Here is a 16,653-nt window from a genome sequence, read left to right on the forward strand (position 1 = left end):
CTGTGCTAGAGCGTCGCTGGACATCCTCACGCTGTGTGAGGACCTCCAGAGTCGCTCAAAACCCCATAGGAAAGCATTTAATTTATTTTTCAATGCTTTCCTATGGGGAGACGTAATGCGCATGCGCATTAGGTCTCCTCGGCCGGTGGGCGGGATCAGTCTCGCCCACCCGCCGACGCAATGGACAGGAGGAGCGTTGCGGAGGAGGAGACAGCGGCGAGGGGCATCGCCGCTGCCTCAGGTAAGTAACTGAAGGGGTTTTCACCCCTTCAGTAACCGGGGATTGGTGGGTGGGAGGGAGAGGGACACTCCAGTGCCAGGAAAACGGATTGTTTTCCTGGCACTGGAGTTTCCCTTTAATGTGAATAATGTGGGGGTACACTCACCCCTCCAGTGCAATGACAGTCTTGGAAATATATGTCCAAAAATACATACAAAACAAAATAACAAATACAGATTATAGTGCAGATGGTAACAAAAAGACAGTGAATGTTGGTAAAAAATAGCTTAAACCACTCACATGGGTTGGAGCCTATATAACATTGGCTCCGTAGATAATTCCTTCTTGCTTATCTACGGATATATAGGCTCCAACCCATGTGAGTGGTTTAAGTTATTTTGTACCAACATTCACTGTTGTTTTGTTACCATCTGCACTATAATCTGTATTTGTTATTTTGTTTTGTATGTATTTTTGGACATATATTTCCAAGACTGTCATTGCACTGGAGGGGTGAGTGTACCCCCACATTATTCACATTAACTATAGCGCTCCACTTGTTGGTATATAGTCTATACCTCCTTTTTTGAATATTTGCACTTTATTGTGGATTAGGGTATTCCACTTTTTGTGTTGAGCTGCTTTCATTTCAGGCACTTTTAGAGTATCACTCACTATCTCCGTAAAGGGATAGTTGTTTTTGTGTGTGTCAATATTAGATGGGGCTATTGGAAGATGGGAATCAGAGTTCGATAGAGATTAAATTAAAGTTTGGTTTGTTAATGGGCATCATTTCTGTAAATAACAGAACTTTCCAGTAGATTTAATAATGTTATCTTTAAATGAATGGTAGTAATCTAAGCAGTAAAATGCTTAAAATTTAATTTGAGTTTCACCTTTTAGTTATTTTTCTAAACAGATGAGATAAAAAAAAATGATCAAATCCATGAATGTGTGCAGCCTAGCTCATTTGTAGTGATGGAAATTGAAATAAAATAAGCAGGCATGATATACAGGGGTGTAAAAAAATAAATAAAAGTCAAATATAAATGAATTACAGGGACATTATAGACACCATAAGAACTACAGCTTAATGTACAAAATGTGTTTACATTGCTCCCTAGGGACAGGGCCGCCATCAATTGTGGGGCCCCTAACACAGCTTAAGGTCTCGGCCCCTGGGTGCCCGCCCCACAGGAATATACACACACAGACACAAAAGGACACAGACACACACAGAGAAAGATACACACATACTAACAGACACAAATACTGAAGCAGACATACACACATATAGACACAGATACAGATACACACACACACACACATACTGACATACAGACACACACACTGACGTACATACATACTCACACACATACATACAGACATACATACATACTGACAAACATACATACATACAAACTGACATACAGACATACATACATACATAATGGCATACATACATACTGATATACATGCATACAGACATACACACACAGATAGATATATACATACACAGATATATACAGACATACTGACATTCACACACACAGACATACATGCATACAGAAATATATACATACTGACATACACACATACATACAGACATACTGACATACACACACAGACATACATGCATACTGACATACATACATACATACACACAGACATATATACATACTGACATACACACACAGACATACATACATACAGACATATACACATACTGACACACACAGACATACATACATACTGACACACACACACATACAGATAGACACATACACACATACATACATACTGACACACACACACAGACATACATACTGACACACACACAGACATATATACATACTGACACACAGACAAACATATATACATACTGACATACACACACACAGACATACATACTTGCAGACACATACGTATACACACACACACCTCATTTATCAGCCACCCTCCTCTTACCTTTAAGTTGCAGGAGGGTGGCTGGGGATAATGGGAGCGGATGCCTCTGGTGTCCTCTCCTTTCCTGTCCTCTGCTCTCCCTCTCCCCCTACGTGTAGTAAGCTGGGAGGAAGTGACCGGCCGTCACTTCCTCCCAACAGCACTTGCGGTGTAGCTGCAATTTATTTTAAAGGGGCCGGTTGCACAATTACACGGCCGCAGCGCTGACCGGGCCCCTGAAGATATAGGGCCCATCGGGTGGCCCTAAATGCATGGGCCACCTGATGGGCCCCGGTGAAGATGCACCTGCGGCAGTTTCGCCGCTCCACGTGGGGCCTGGGCCGCCAGGCCCATGAAAACCGTCATGGTTGTCACCCTCTGATGGCAGCCCTGCCTAGGGACACCTACAGTGGCAATCACTCAGACAGCCACTATAGGTGCTTCCTGTGACAATGCTGCGACATTCAGCATCTCCACGCTCTGCATGAAGACACTGAACATTCCTCTTCAAGATGCATCAATTTATGATTGTCCAGGGCAGCGTTGCCTCCACCCCCAGCATGCCTTCTTGGCTGGGATCATTAAAATTGACTAACTCAGTCAATCCAATGCTTTCTAAAGGTAAAGCATTGGATTGGCTGAGATCATCAATTCTGTTTATCAGCCAAGGAGGCAGTTTAGGGATGGAGCCCCGTGTGGCGCTGGAAAAAGGTGAGTTTAAACCCTTTTACTTTCCTGACAGGGGGGCTGAGGCCATAAATAGTAATATTAGAACTATAGTGTCAGAAATACATATTTGTTTTTCTGACACAATAATGCCCCATTTATTAAATGTGTTTTGAGACCCCAAATAGACAGCACCATCCTGGGATGAAATGCAGGATGTAATTAGTCCAGACGTGTCAAAGGTTTTACACATCAAATTGAATTATTTAATCATTACAATACAACCCAAATAGCAATGCATAATATCTAATGGCTTCTTGTATCATCTCCTAAACACACTCTGTTATTCCAGAGATATAACATCAATTTATTAATGAGCTCTTTGTTTTCTGGTGTGTTTTTCTTCAAAATCTTTAGACATTATAATAACTATGTCAGATGTGGAAAAGAGGAGAAGATTCCCGATGTACCATACTATATTCGGGTGACTCCAAGAGAAACTAACCAACTAATGACAAATGCTCGGCCACCTAGGTAAGTGTATCATGAGACACAGAATGACCGACCATAATCCTATAACGTTATCCAAATAAACCTTCAGTGTCCTCAGTAAACCAATACCCTGGTTCTCTCACTGGCTGTCTGTGTACACAGGAAACCAATGAGAGAAGAACCACAGATAGAGAAAGATGTCAATGGTCTTTCTGAGCCAACATCACAAATCTCAAATTGGAATATTTAATCATTACAATATGACCCAAATAATAACCTATAATATATAATGGCTTTTTCTATCATTTCCTAATCACATTCTGTTATTCCAGAGATATAACATCAGTTTATTAATGAGCTCTTTGTTTTCTGGTGTGGTTTTCTTCAAAATCTTTAGACATTATAATAACTATGTCAGATTTGGAAAAGAGGAGAAGATTCCCGATGTACCATACTATATTCGGGTGACTCCAAGAGAAACTAACCAACTAATGACAAATGCTCGGCCACCTAGGTAAGTGTATCATGAGACACAGAATGACCGACCATAATCCTATAACGTTATCCAAATAAACCTTCAGTGTCCTCAGTAAACCAATACCCTGGTTCTCTCACTGGCTGTCTGTGTACACAGGAAACCAATGAGAGAAGAACCACAGATAGAGAAAGATGTCAATGCTCTTTCTGAGCCAACATCACAAATCTCAGATTGGAATATTTAATAATTACAATATGACCCAAATAATAACCTATAATATATAATGGCTTTTTCTATCATTTCCTAAACACATTCTGTTATTCCAGAGATATAACATCAGTTTATTAATGAGCTCTTTGTTTTCTGGTGTGTTTTTCTTCAAAATCTTTAGACATTATAATAACTATGTCAGATTTGGAAAAGAGGAGAAGATTCCCGATGTACCATACTATATTCGGGTGACTCCAAGAGAAACTAACCAACTAATGACAAATGCTCGGCCACCTAGGTAAGTGTATCATGAGACACAGAATGACCGACCATAATCCTATAACGTTATCCAAATAAACCTTCAGTGTCCTCAGTAAACCAATACCCTGGTTCTCGCACTGGCTGTCTGTGTACACAGGAAACCAATGAGAGAAGAACCACAGATAGAGAAAGATGTCAATGCTCTTTCTGAGCCAACATCACAAATCTCAGATTGGAATATTTAATAATTACAATATGACCCAAATAATAACCTATAATATATAATGGCTTTTTCTATCATTTCCTAAACACATTCTGTTATTCCAGAGATATAACATCAGTTTATTAATGAGCTCTTTGTTTTCTGGTGTGTTTTTCTTCAAAATCTTTAGACATTATAATAACTATGTCAGATTTGGAAAAGAGGAGAAGATTCCCGATGTACCATACTATATTCGGGTGACTCCAAGAGAAACTAACCAACTAATGACAAATGCTCGGCCACCTAGGTAAGTGTATCATGAGACACAGAATGACCGACCATAATCCTATAACGTTATCCAAATAAACCTTCAGTGTCCTCAGTAAACCAATACCCTGGTTCTCGCACTGGCTGTCTGTGTACACAGGAAACCAATGAGAGAAGAACCACAGATAGAGAAAGATGTCAATGCTCTTTCTGAGCCAACATCACAAATCTCAAATTGGAATATTGTAAACTATTTACTGGAATTAGTGTAACCAGAATGTAATATATGTAACATAAATGATCTGATAGTGTCACTACAAGCTGTGCAATAATGACTGATAGGGTGATAGGGTAGCTGACGGACCGAAAGTAAGAGGAAAGCTGAAGAGGAATAAGATAAGTGACAGAATGGGCTGATGGATGGAAAGGGAGAAAAGGACATAATTGTTACAACCGTATTTTAACTTTTCCTATTTTTTAATTGCAGGGACCCATTCGTTTTCTCTAAGGTAAAGCCTACATTACGCCCAAAGCAATCTAAAACAACTAAAAAGGCTACAAATGTCCAAGAAAAAGAAGTGGACAAAAAAGAACTGGAAAATGAAAAAAAGTATTCTGCAGAGTATTATAAACACAATATTATTCCACAGCCTGAAGCGGTCACAAGTCTAGAGGGTATTCCCTGTCACTTGCTGCAGGCAAGGTCTCTAGAGCCTACAGAGATTATCACACATCTAGAAGACAACACTTCTCTAGAATGCCCTGTTTCTACTATTGAACCTCATACAAGTGGATTGCCAGAGGAGTTGCCAGTAAACCTTGGTCAGCCACAGTCCACTTTACATTGTCCACCTGAGCCTGCAAATCTATATTCTCAGAACCCAGTTACAGTTATTTTACTACAGCCTACCTCTCTAGAGCCTACAGAGGTTATCACACATCTAGAAGACAACACTTCTCTAGAATGCCCTGTTACTACTATCGAACCTCATACAAGTGGATTGACAGAGGAGTTGCCAGTAAACCTTGGTCAGCCACAGTCCACTTTAGATTTTCCACCTGAGCCTATGAATCTAGATTCTCAGAACCCAGTTACAGCTATTTTACTACAGCCTACCTTTCTAGAGCCTACAGAGGTTATCACACATCTAGAAGACAACACTTCTCTAGAATGCCCGGTTACTACTATCGAACCTCATACAAGTATATTGACAGAGGAGTTGCCAGTAAACCTTGGTCAGCCACAGCCCACTTTAGGTTGTCCACATGAGCCTGCAAATCTAGATTCTCAGAACCCAGTTACAGCTATTTTACTACAGCCTATCTCTCTAGAGCCTACAGTGGTTATCACACATCTAGAAGACAACACTACTCTAGAATATCCTGTTTCTACTATCGAACCTCATACAAGTGGATTGACAGAGGAGTTGCCAGTAAACCTTGGTCAGCCACAATCCACTTTGGATTGTCAACCTGAGCCTATGAATCTAGATTCTCGGGAGGCTGTCAAGGATCAAGATCCAGGTATTCTTCTAGTGGGCCCAGTTTGTCCTGCCAAATCAAGCACTGGTGAAATGTTAGAGGAGCTGCCAGTAAGCTCTGACACTGTGATTTATCACTCCGAAACTACTTTGGATTGCCCCACTGTTCAGCCAGAGGAGTTGCTTCTAATTATTCAAGAGGGCACCCCTGAGGAGGAACAAAATGAGATGAAGAATAATGAGCCAGGAACACATGCCAGTCTGAGCAGTGACCATGAAGAGCAGCCATTGTCAGAAGAAAAAGAAAAAGAACCTCCTGCTGAGGCTGATATAGTTCGAAAGAAAAGCCAAGACCTTCCAGTACCTGTACTCCAAGAGAAGACAAATATTAAAACAAAGGTTGAAAGGATACATTATGACAGGGATTCTTTACTTAAATTTAAATCTATTACACAGGAGCCAAGAGACTTGTCTGAAATTGCTAAACTCTACAAAGGAATGCTCATTAGACCTCACCTTCGACCACGATTTACCAGCAGCAAATGTACACCTCTAACTGGAAATTTATTCCACCCTGCTAAGGATAATTACAGATTGCCATGTGGAATGGGCCAAATGAGGTCTCAGCAGGGTCCTGGTAAGGAACCTCGCAAAATCCTTCATGTAAGTGAGAATGTAAAACCGCATACATCTGAAAAGGCTTGGAAACCTCCCATGAAAAGGACAAACGAAGATCCGACTATGGCCAAGGCTCAAGAATTGGTTCGCAAAGTTCGCAGTATTCTAAATAAAATTACACCTCAGACATTCCAGCACCTAATCAAGCAAGTGAAAGAGCTCTCTGTAGACACAGAGTATCAACTAAAAAGTGTTGTAGAAGTCATATTTGAAAAAGCCGTAGTAGAGCCACATTTTGCTGTTGTATACGCCAACATGTGCAACTGGCTAATGATGGTTGAGGTCCCAACAGAAGACAAGCCTGAAGAAAGCATTACATTCCGTAGGCTGCTAATAAGACTCTGCCAGAAGGAATTTGAGAGAGGTGAAAATGGAAATGAAAGAACTGAGAAACTGCAAAAGGAACTGGATGCTGCCACGTCACCGGGAGAAAAGACTCGACTAAAAGAAGAATTGAGTGATGCTTGTAGTAAAGCACGCAGGCGATACCAAGGAAACATCAAATTTATTGGGGAGCTATTTAAATTAAAATTGATCTCTGAAGACACCATGAAAGACTGCCTTATGAAACTACTGCACAGAAACAGCGAGGAGTCCATGGAATGTATTTGCCTTTTGCTCACTACAATTGGAAAATCCTTGGAAAATGGACAGTGTCGCTTGGACAACTATATCAGCAAGATTGACATCTTTATTAAAAAACAGAAAACCTCTTCGCGGATTCGATTTTTGGTGCAGGATGTGATGGAATTAAGAAGTAATAACTGGGTACCTCGACATAAACCTCAGGGACCACAAACAATAGATCAAATCCATAAAGAGGTAGAACTGGAATCTAGACGAAAAGAGCAGTGAAAAAAAAAAAAGACTACTCATTGCAAGGACACATGGATAAACACAACGTATGCACAGGGACAAGGCTGTAGATTCATTCCCATAAATGCATTCAAAATCATTCAGGCAGCAACACCAACTTTTATGCACAAAGAAACACATATGCACAAGCACAAACATTTTTCAAAGACAAATTCAGACAATCATGCAAAGTCAAACACATACAGTCATACACTGCCTATCGGCAGCTTTAACACTTGAGCAAACAAAATATTTATTCAGATACAAAGGCAATCCCATGTTATGAAACAAACACAATAATGGTGGCATAAAAACATGATTTAGAATTGCACTTAATAGTTTCATCATAGCCAAATAAAATACACAGTGAAACTCACATTAACAACATGCATGGTTCACTGGCCTTCACACTTGTCAGAACCACTATTGTTTTCCAACACACATATTTTGTATATTGTTAATTTTATTAGAACAATAAAGTATATTTTTTTAAATTTATCCTGTTATACTGATGTCGGTTTGTTCTTTGGAGTGTTTTATTTCCGTGGCCGTTGCTGGGTTTCAAATATAACTATAGATTCAGTCCGTAATATAACTATAGATTCAGTCCGTAATATAAATATAGATTCAGTCTCACAGACTTGCTGACAGGGGAGCCGACCGGAGGAGAGAGAAGGGAGCTGATAGGAGTTGCTGTGAAGGTAAGGTACAGCTCTCTGCCAGCCCCCAACAGGACCGCCGGGCTTGTAATGAGCCCGGCAGTCCTGTCTGTATTATGGCAATGTAAGTTGCCATAATACAGACACTGACTCGAGTATAAGACAAGTGGGGGTTTTTCAGCACAAAAAATGTGCTGAAAAACTCGTCTTATACTCGAGTATATACGGTACTATCACAGCAAGTTGCCCCACGTGTATTTGGAGAAACAATGAAAATCATAAATGTTTCAGGTGAAATCCCCTTTAATTATGTACAAAGCCGTTATTGTACTTTCATAAAGAATTATCAGAAAACATTTATGTTGCATATTGCTACTCCAAATAAACGTGGAGTGATACTAGTGCATCCTTAAAGGACCACTATAGGCACCCAGACCACTTTAGCTTAATGAAGTGGTCTGGGTGCCAGGTCCATCAAGTATTAACCCTGCAGCTGTAAACATAGCAGTTTCAGAGAAACTGCTATGTTTACACTGAGGGTTAATCCAGTCTCTATTAGCTGTCTCATTGACAGCCGCTAGAGGCGCTTCCGCGATTCTCACTGTGAAAATCACAGTGAGAAGATGCTGGACAACCATAGTCTATGGACTGATTGAATGCGCACGCGGCTCTTGCCGTGCATGCACATTCGGCGGATGATGTCGGAAGAGGGAGGAGAGTACTCAGCGCCGAGGGCGTACTCAGAAGTTGTGTCCTTAAGGGGTTATTATTTTATACCAAATAAATGTTTATTTTAACAATTCACCTTACCTGGCTCCTGAGTTCCTGCTAAGAAAAACTTATTGCATACATGTAAGAGGAGGATCAGATCCAGTGTATTTCTTGGTGGATGAAATACCTTTACAGTCCAGAGCCTAACTTATGTGGCTCTGGAAAGTGTGAGTGAACATTTTTTATTCTCCACATATTGTAAATAGGTTTCAACAGTATACACTATGTTCTTTTCTTGTATATATTATATATAGGGTCCACAGTTACTGTGTGTTGCTGAAAATAGGACCTATACAAGATTTTAAAGGTAAAATATTCCACTGTTTGTGCGCTTTCACCTTTTTTTTTTCTGTTCACTATTTCCAATGGACTGTTTGAATGCGTGCGCGGCACTTGCCGCACATGCGCATTACGCTCCACTCAGGAGCAGACGTCGGCGGGGGAGGAGAGGTCACCAGCGCCGAGGGAGCCCCCGCTGGATAAAGGTAAACCGCCACATGCTTTATTTTCCTTACAGTATAGTGATCCTTTAACAGTTTCCGTGTAAAACCATAAAGGAACACTTTTTTTTAAACAGTTTAGTAGATATATCCCCAATGAAAATATACACACATTTATTGCTGGATTTTTTAAAATTGGGTGTGTATACTAAAACAGCTTGGAAATGCTGCAGATCTGCTGCATGCAGGTGTTGCAAGCCATTTCCGATTTCCCCAGCACAGACCTCCAGGCTGCCATACAGGGAGTCCATGCAGGGCTAAAGTGTTCACTCTGTGGACATATATATATATACAGCATCTCATTGTGTCAGGTTGTTAAATGTTGGGTTTAACCTTGAGCTATGATCATGAATCGCTCTATCTAACCCCCGATTTGTCTTATTCCATTAGTGGAAGAAGGGGAAAAGTGTAGATCTTAACAGTATCTGATAATCATTCACCCACCGGATTTTGTGGATTCCCAGCTGCCTCGCCAGCTCCTCAATTTCTATTTTCCGTAATTCATTCTGCCTCGAATCTGTCTGGTATTTCACAATCGCTCGTCTTCTCTTGGCATCACTATCCTTCAGGAACTTATCAAACTTGACAGCCTGGTCAGAGCACTGTGGAGTTATCACATACATAAGTTCAGTGTCTATTCTCCGTTTTGTGAGTCAAGGGAGTGTCTCAAATTGCAAAAAAAAAAAAAAAAAAAGCTTTTTAGCTTTTTTTTTAGCTTTTTAAGTAGCCCACCTAGCTAGACTTTCCACGTCTAGCACCCTGTTTAGCAAAAAATCTTCTAACAAAACTGTACTTCCATCCATGATCTAAATTGAGTGACAGAGGTAAGTGGTGAAAGAATAGAATAGAATCAAACAGCTAATTATATCCCTTCCTCCAAACCACCCACAGACTATAATGCTGACTATTTTAATCACCACCAATGTAAGCTGATACAGGATATATAGAGTAGTTTGGATAGTTCATTGTTACCTGTAACTGTTTCTCTGCAAGCTCCTGTCTTCTGACGTCCAACACCAGCATACGTTCTTCAAACTCCTGCCTTTTATTCTGAAGTTCCTGGCTGACCTGGTCATATTCAACTTCTTTTTTCAGAATCAGAGTTTTCTGTAAGGTGCTTGAGGTTGTCTCGGGAATCCGGCCGGGGGTCTGTGAAACAAAGAGAAATCAATGGAACTTTGATCTCCAGTATATACTCTTGGCAATAGGGCATGTTAAGTATCATGGGATAAGTTGTTCTGAAAACATCTGGGATGCCAAAGTTAGCTATCACCGATCTAAAAACGATAAGGTTACTCTACAATGTATCCAAATGCAGCCCATCAGAGGTTGTTTTGCTATAGCTCTCGGAATTCTCTGCCGACCTCAATCTGGCAAAGGATCAATAGTGTTAAACGCTTTCATTCACACATAGCTTTTGGCTGCCATTTCACACCCAGAGGTTTATATACTACACACTGAATTGTTGTGTATTAAAGCAGGTCTGTCACCTCTGGTCACTGAGAATTTCATAAAGACATAATCTTTATGAAATATTCACGCTGACTTTATTGGAATTTCATTGACAGTAGGGATAGCTTTGTCTTACGGAAACAGTCCCTGTTGACAAAAGTTGGCAAAAAGGAAGAGCTTCTGCAGCTGTGGATCTATGGAGGGTCATGTGCTAATGTCCATAGATCTTAATAATACAATCTTGAGCATGTCCAACATTACATCAGTGATGTGGACTCCAGGCAGAAGAGCCAGGAACTGAAGAGAGAAGATGGGGAGCCCACGGTGGAGTGCTTCAGGTAAATAAAACTACTTTTAGATTCACCCACAGGCCCCGGCACACTGAGTTGGAAAGTCACATCTGAGGGTCTTGGCAAAATAAACCCCTGAAAGTGATAAACAGTTTTAAAAATGAACTGCAAAAATGAAAATGTATCCAAAAATAGCTGCTTTGGAAAAAACTCTTTAAATCAGCTATAGTCACATTTTCGCAATTTTAGCCTAAATATTGTAATTTGGGTTTCAATATTCTGCAATTTGGCGTTTAAGGGTTTGGAACAAGCATATGGAACTGTCAATTATAGAAGATCTATTTGCAGTTCATTGTTGTTTCTTCGGCTTTAATCTTGCATCACTGTACAGATTTATTGATTGTGTGGTTGAGGGCTAATAACAGGTTTCAACAGTAAAATACATTTAAAAACTGTTCTTTAAGGAGTTTGTTTTATAGATAAAATCAGAAATGTTAGTATTAGCAGCAGATGCTGTTCTGTTTGGGTAATAGACAGAACTATCCTCTTTACGACCAAGTGATAGGCAGCTTCCAGATTACTTTCTGTCTACGGATGTGAATTTACACATAGCAACAATCAAGAAAACGCTTGGAACCCCAACATACCCAACTGCATCATTTGAGAATTTAGCCAATTTATTTTTTGGCCTGGAAAATCTGCTGTTAACACATGGTTTTAACACTGCTTGTGAATGATATTTATTGCTCTTTGTTATAAACATTATAAAATCTACTTACCTCCTTTATCACGGGGGATTGTGTAAATATTTCTTCCTCTTCATTTCTGGAAGAAAAAGTCAAAATTTCAGAAAACTGGTTATTGCTTAGGTTGTTTTTGTACAGAAAAAAAAAGATATAAATCCAGATATAATGCTTGTCCAGTATTTTAAGATGTGAGCCAATTACCAAAAAGCAACGTTTGGTGTTCACACATTACACAATATAACCTATGGGATTTTCCAGCAATTTGGGAGTCACACAAAATCCTCTCAGGGTTCCAAGTGACCATCTGGTCTCCACTCCCAAGCATGCTGCAGGAGAATCAGCACTAATTTCATACTGGAAAAATTTGGTATTGATTTTACCCTCAAATCTAGGACCTCACTGAGTTTCATGGAAAACACTTGCTATAATCATCACCTGGTACGACCTGATATGTCACCCCAAGTGCTGATGAAACATCACAGCTGGCATTTAAGGCCAAGGAGACAAACTACACAGTGTTTTCAGCGTCTAGGCCAACAAGTCATCCACCCAGCATTTACAGTCTTTGAGCTACCATACTTACCGTAAAAAAGTAATTTCCATGATAAGGCTCATTTGAGTTATTACAGCAACACTGAGAGGCCATTAGATGGCCATATTGGCTTTATATCCTCTATTTGCTTCTTTTAGACAGTAAGATTTTTGGACAAGACCCTCCTAGCTCATATTTCAGTTCTCCTTATTCTGTTCATCATTTATGTATACAATAAGCTAACAGGGACAGACAATTAAACCCTAGAGCACTTAAATGACCATATGTTGCAGTAGCAGTAAGTGCGTGAGTGTTCTTTTAAGTGAAATAATATAGGCATTTAGTCATACCAAATGTTCACATTGTATTGTATTGGAGAGCTTTGTTTAGAAGAGCTAATGGAATTTCCTGCTTAGAAACTTCCAGCTCTCTGGAGACGGGTGGAGGAAGGGAACAGGATCTGACAGACACCCAGGTAAAAACTGTTAGATTGCTTCAAATTTGTGGGCACAAGGTCACATCAGGCACTACAGCGAGTTGTAGTGATTATAGTGCTTGCAATGTTTCTTTGAGCCTGCTACCATTTAAAAAGTACACAAATATTGGTGGGTCCTAAACTAATGTTAACAGAGGAGATACATTTTCCAACTGTAATATTTACTGCTTATTAGACTTAGAGAATCGTTTTATTATAAACTGAAATTTGTCTGAGTTTGCACTAATCTGCCGATCGTTCGAATTCCCAAACCCCGAACGGAAATGAAGCAGATTCACGAACTACACAAAAAAGCACAATGTCCAAGCATGTTCATTTAGATTAATGATTCTGAATTCAAACCGTGGTGCCAAAAAACATGTAGTCCCACAGGTCAAGTGAGAAGTGACCAATAGAGGGAAAAAGGATTCCTCTATTAAAAATAATATTAAAAATATTATGTATATATTTTGCAGTACACTGATTGGCCCAATTTCACGCCCTTATGGTTTTTCTGATTCGTTTTATCAAATTGGTTTTCGTTAACTTAATTTAGCCAAACGGAAATGCCTTATGCCTTATGGACGCAATTAGGCCATCCTGAAAATAAAGAAATTTTCGACACAAGAGATTTGGACAAAACTATATATTTTTTTAATTTTATTACATTGCATGTTCTTGAATAGAATGCTTAATGAATAATTATTTGCAGGTATGAGTGGACAGGTAGACTGGAGGTCGGTCACATCATTAGGATGCCTGCTTTGGTTTTGGAAAAGCAATACTATCTGACTGCCATAAAAAGCTGTATTTTATCCCAAAACCAAGCTTGGATTCCATATCAATTTTATCTGTATTTATTTTCACTTTATAATATTATAATCTTGATTCTTTTGTTGTGCATCTATCCAGCACTTTATTATATGGCATTTTATTTTTATATCCTATGTGAACTGCAACAAATAAAAACACAATACAATGTGTAAAGTGCAAGTTTAATGTAGCTCTAAGACTCTACTGAATGCTCTAGCAAAAATAAACAAATAGAACTCTAAACCTGTTAATACAATAGTAACTGGCAGCTGTGCTATGTTGTAACGATTTCTGTATATAATAGGTCAATGTCCTTGCACATTTACAACCATGCCCTCCAGCTGTTGTGGAACGGGCTGGCTGGACGTTATAAGAAGCGCAGTCCATAACAGGAGGAGTGCCCTGCTACATGCCACCACTGTGAATGGCACTGTGAATGGCACTGATACCTGAGGTATCAATAAATTGCATTCTATATCTCGCCTCATATTCTACTGATTATGTCTGCAACAGTAAAGGGGTTAATTAGTAAGGTTAATAGCACATTATGTCACCCACCTGCCATCCTCAAGCTGGGTCACAAAGACATTCCTCCCTCTGCCATTCACGTTCAATTCATATTTGGGATTATCCCCAATGTGCTGCACCTGCCCCCCGTCAGTCATTGTTTTGCTGGGGGAGGGTGCTGAGCACCTCTTAAAGTACAGCTAAGACCCCAAAGATCACAACCTGGGCGATGTGGGTCAGCATTCTGTTACCATAGCAACAGGAACGTGGACAGCAACATTCCGCCAATCACTTCCTCGCTGCCCTGGGCAACCTCCGGACCGCCTCCCACAGCCAGGACAAGTAACTGCTACAAGTTTACATTAACCTCTTAATTCCTGTATTAGTTCAAGGGCTGTATCAGGTCTGGTTACACCTTACTCTGTGACCTGCGGATTACTTGCTTTCTGTAATGATCGAACACCAAGCACTGACTATCTGCCTGATCACACAACAAATACTAATTCTCTGTTCTGGTCACACACCAAGCACTCACTGTCTGTCCTGATCACGCACCAAGCACTCACTGTCTGTCCTGATCACGCACCAAGCACTCACTGTCTATCCTGATCACACACCAAGCACTCACTGTCTATCCTGATCACACACCAAGCACTCACTGTCTATCCTTATCACACACCAAGCACTCACTGTCTATCCTGACCACACACCAAGCACTCACTGTCTATCCTGACCACACACCAAGCACTCACTGTCTATCCTGATCACACACCAAACACTCACTGTCTGTCCTGATCACACACCAAACACTCACTGTCTGTCCTGATCACACACCAAGCACTCACTGTCTATCCTGATCACACACCAAACACTCACTGTCTGTCCTGATCTCACACCAAGCACTCACTGTCTGTCCTGATCACACACCAAACACTCACTGTCTGTCCTGATCTCACACCAAGCACTCACTGTCTATCCTGATCACACACCAAACACTCACTGTCTGTCCTGATCACACACCAAGCACTCACTGTCTGTCCTGATCACACACCAAACACTCACTGCCTGTCCTGATCACACACCAAGCACTCACTGTCTGTCCTGAACACACACCAAGCACTCACTGTCTATCCTGATCACACACCAAACACTCACTGTCTGTCCTGATCACACACCAAGCACTCACTGTCTGTCCTGATCACACAGCAAACACTCACTGCCTGTCCTGATCACACACCAAGCACTCACTGTCTGTCCTGAACACACACCAAGCACTCACTGTCTATCCTGAACACACACCAAACGCTCACTTACTACTCTGTTTACACACCAAAATATAGAACAAGTGCATACAACTATCAAAGTCAGTCAAGTCAACTCAAATATAAATTCCAGAAAAAAAAAATTGTATGGCATTGTAAATTTCAAATGGAAGTACAACTTAATTTTTTGACCCCACCTGACCAAAATGCTATATATACATTGTGATATTTTGTACCATATTATTCTACATTTGATTTATTAATAATCTACTACTTCCAGATAATTATTTATTACATTATAACCGGTTTGTTTGTTGTATCAATATTTTACTTATCTCATATTGATTGTTTATTTTATTGTAAAATTTTAAATCTTTTAATAAAAACTATTTGAAAAGTACATTTTAAATGACAAATCAGGAGCTAAAATAGCAGATCTGGAACAAATCTCTAAATCAGCTATAGTTAATTTTTCAATTTTTAATATTTTAGTAAATAATCCTAAAAAAAATATTTCAAGTCTAGTCCTCTAATTTCATATCTTCCAAATATCCTGGGTTCAGGAAAACCATCCTAAACTTAGGTTTATGTCCCACTATCCAGGGTTTATTCTGTGGTGTCCAACATCTTTGAACACCATGGAATATAACCAACCAGTGCAATGTGAGAACACCAATAGACACCTCAGGGCACTAACACCATTATTTGGAGATATGTCCTTCTAATAAAGTTGACGCTGTATTAAGGAAGGTAACTTTGTGCCTCCACAATTAAAGGAACACCAAGCACCATCACTACTACAGAGCTCTACCAGATGCGACTTCCTACGTCTACTACAGCCAGAACCTTTCCAGCCTATTGGAGAAGTGAGCTGAAATGGAAAAACACT

At 40.0% G+C, this 16,653-nt stretch overlaps 1 protein-coding gene across 1 annotated transcript in view; it reads right to left on the reverse strand.

Annotated features, from left to right (window-relative positions):
- CCDC197 (coiled-coil domain containing 197) overlaps positions 1 to 14,900 on the reverse strand; it is a 71,110-nt gene extending 56,210 nt beyond the window's left edge. The window contains exons 1-4 of the mRNA XM_063439288.1: positions 14,554 to 14,900; positions 12,209 to 12,254; positions 10,660 to 10,836; positions 10,132 to 10,289 (exon numbers count right to left, since the gene is read on the reverse strand). Coding sequence (XP_063295358.1) covers positions 10,132 to 10,289; positions 10,660 to 10,836; positions 12,209 to 12,254; positions 14,554 to 14,660 — 488 coding nt within the window. The 5' untranslated portion in view covers positions 14,661 to 14,900. The remainder of the gene's footprint in view (positions 1 to 10,131; positions 10,290 to 10,659; positions 10,837 to 12,208; positions 12,255 to 14,553) is intronic.
- Positions 14,901 to 16,653: the final 1,753 nt, after the last annotated feature.

Source organism: Pelobates fuscus, chromosome 13 (assembly GCF_036172605.1).
Source record: "Pelobates fuscus isolate aPelFus1 chromosome 13, aPelFus1.pri, whole genome shotgun sequence".
NCBI lineage: Eukaryota > Metazoa > Chordata > Amphibia > Anura > Pelobatidae > Pelobates > Pelobates fuscus.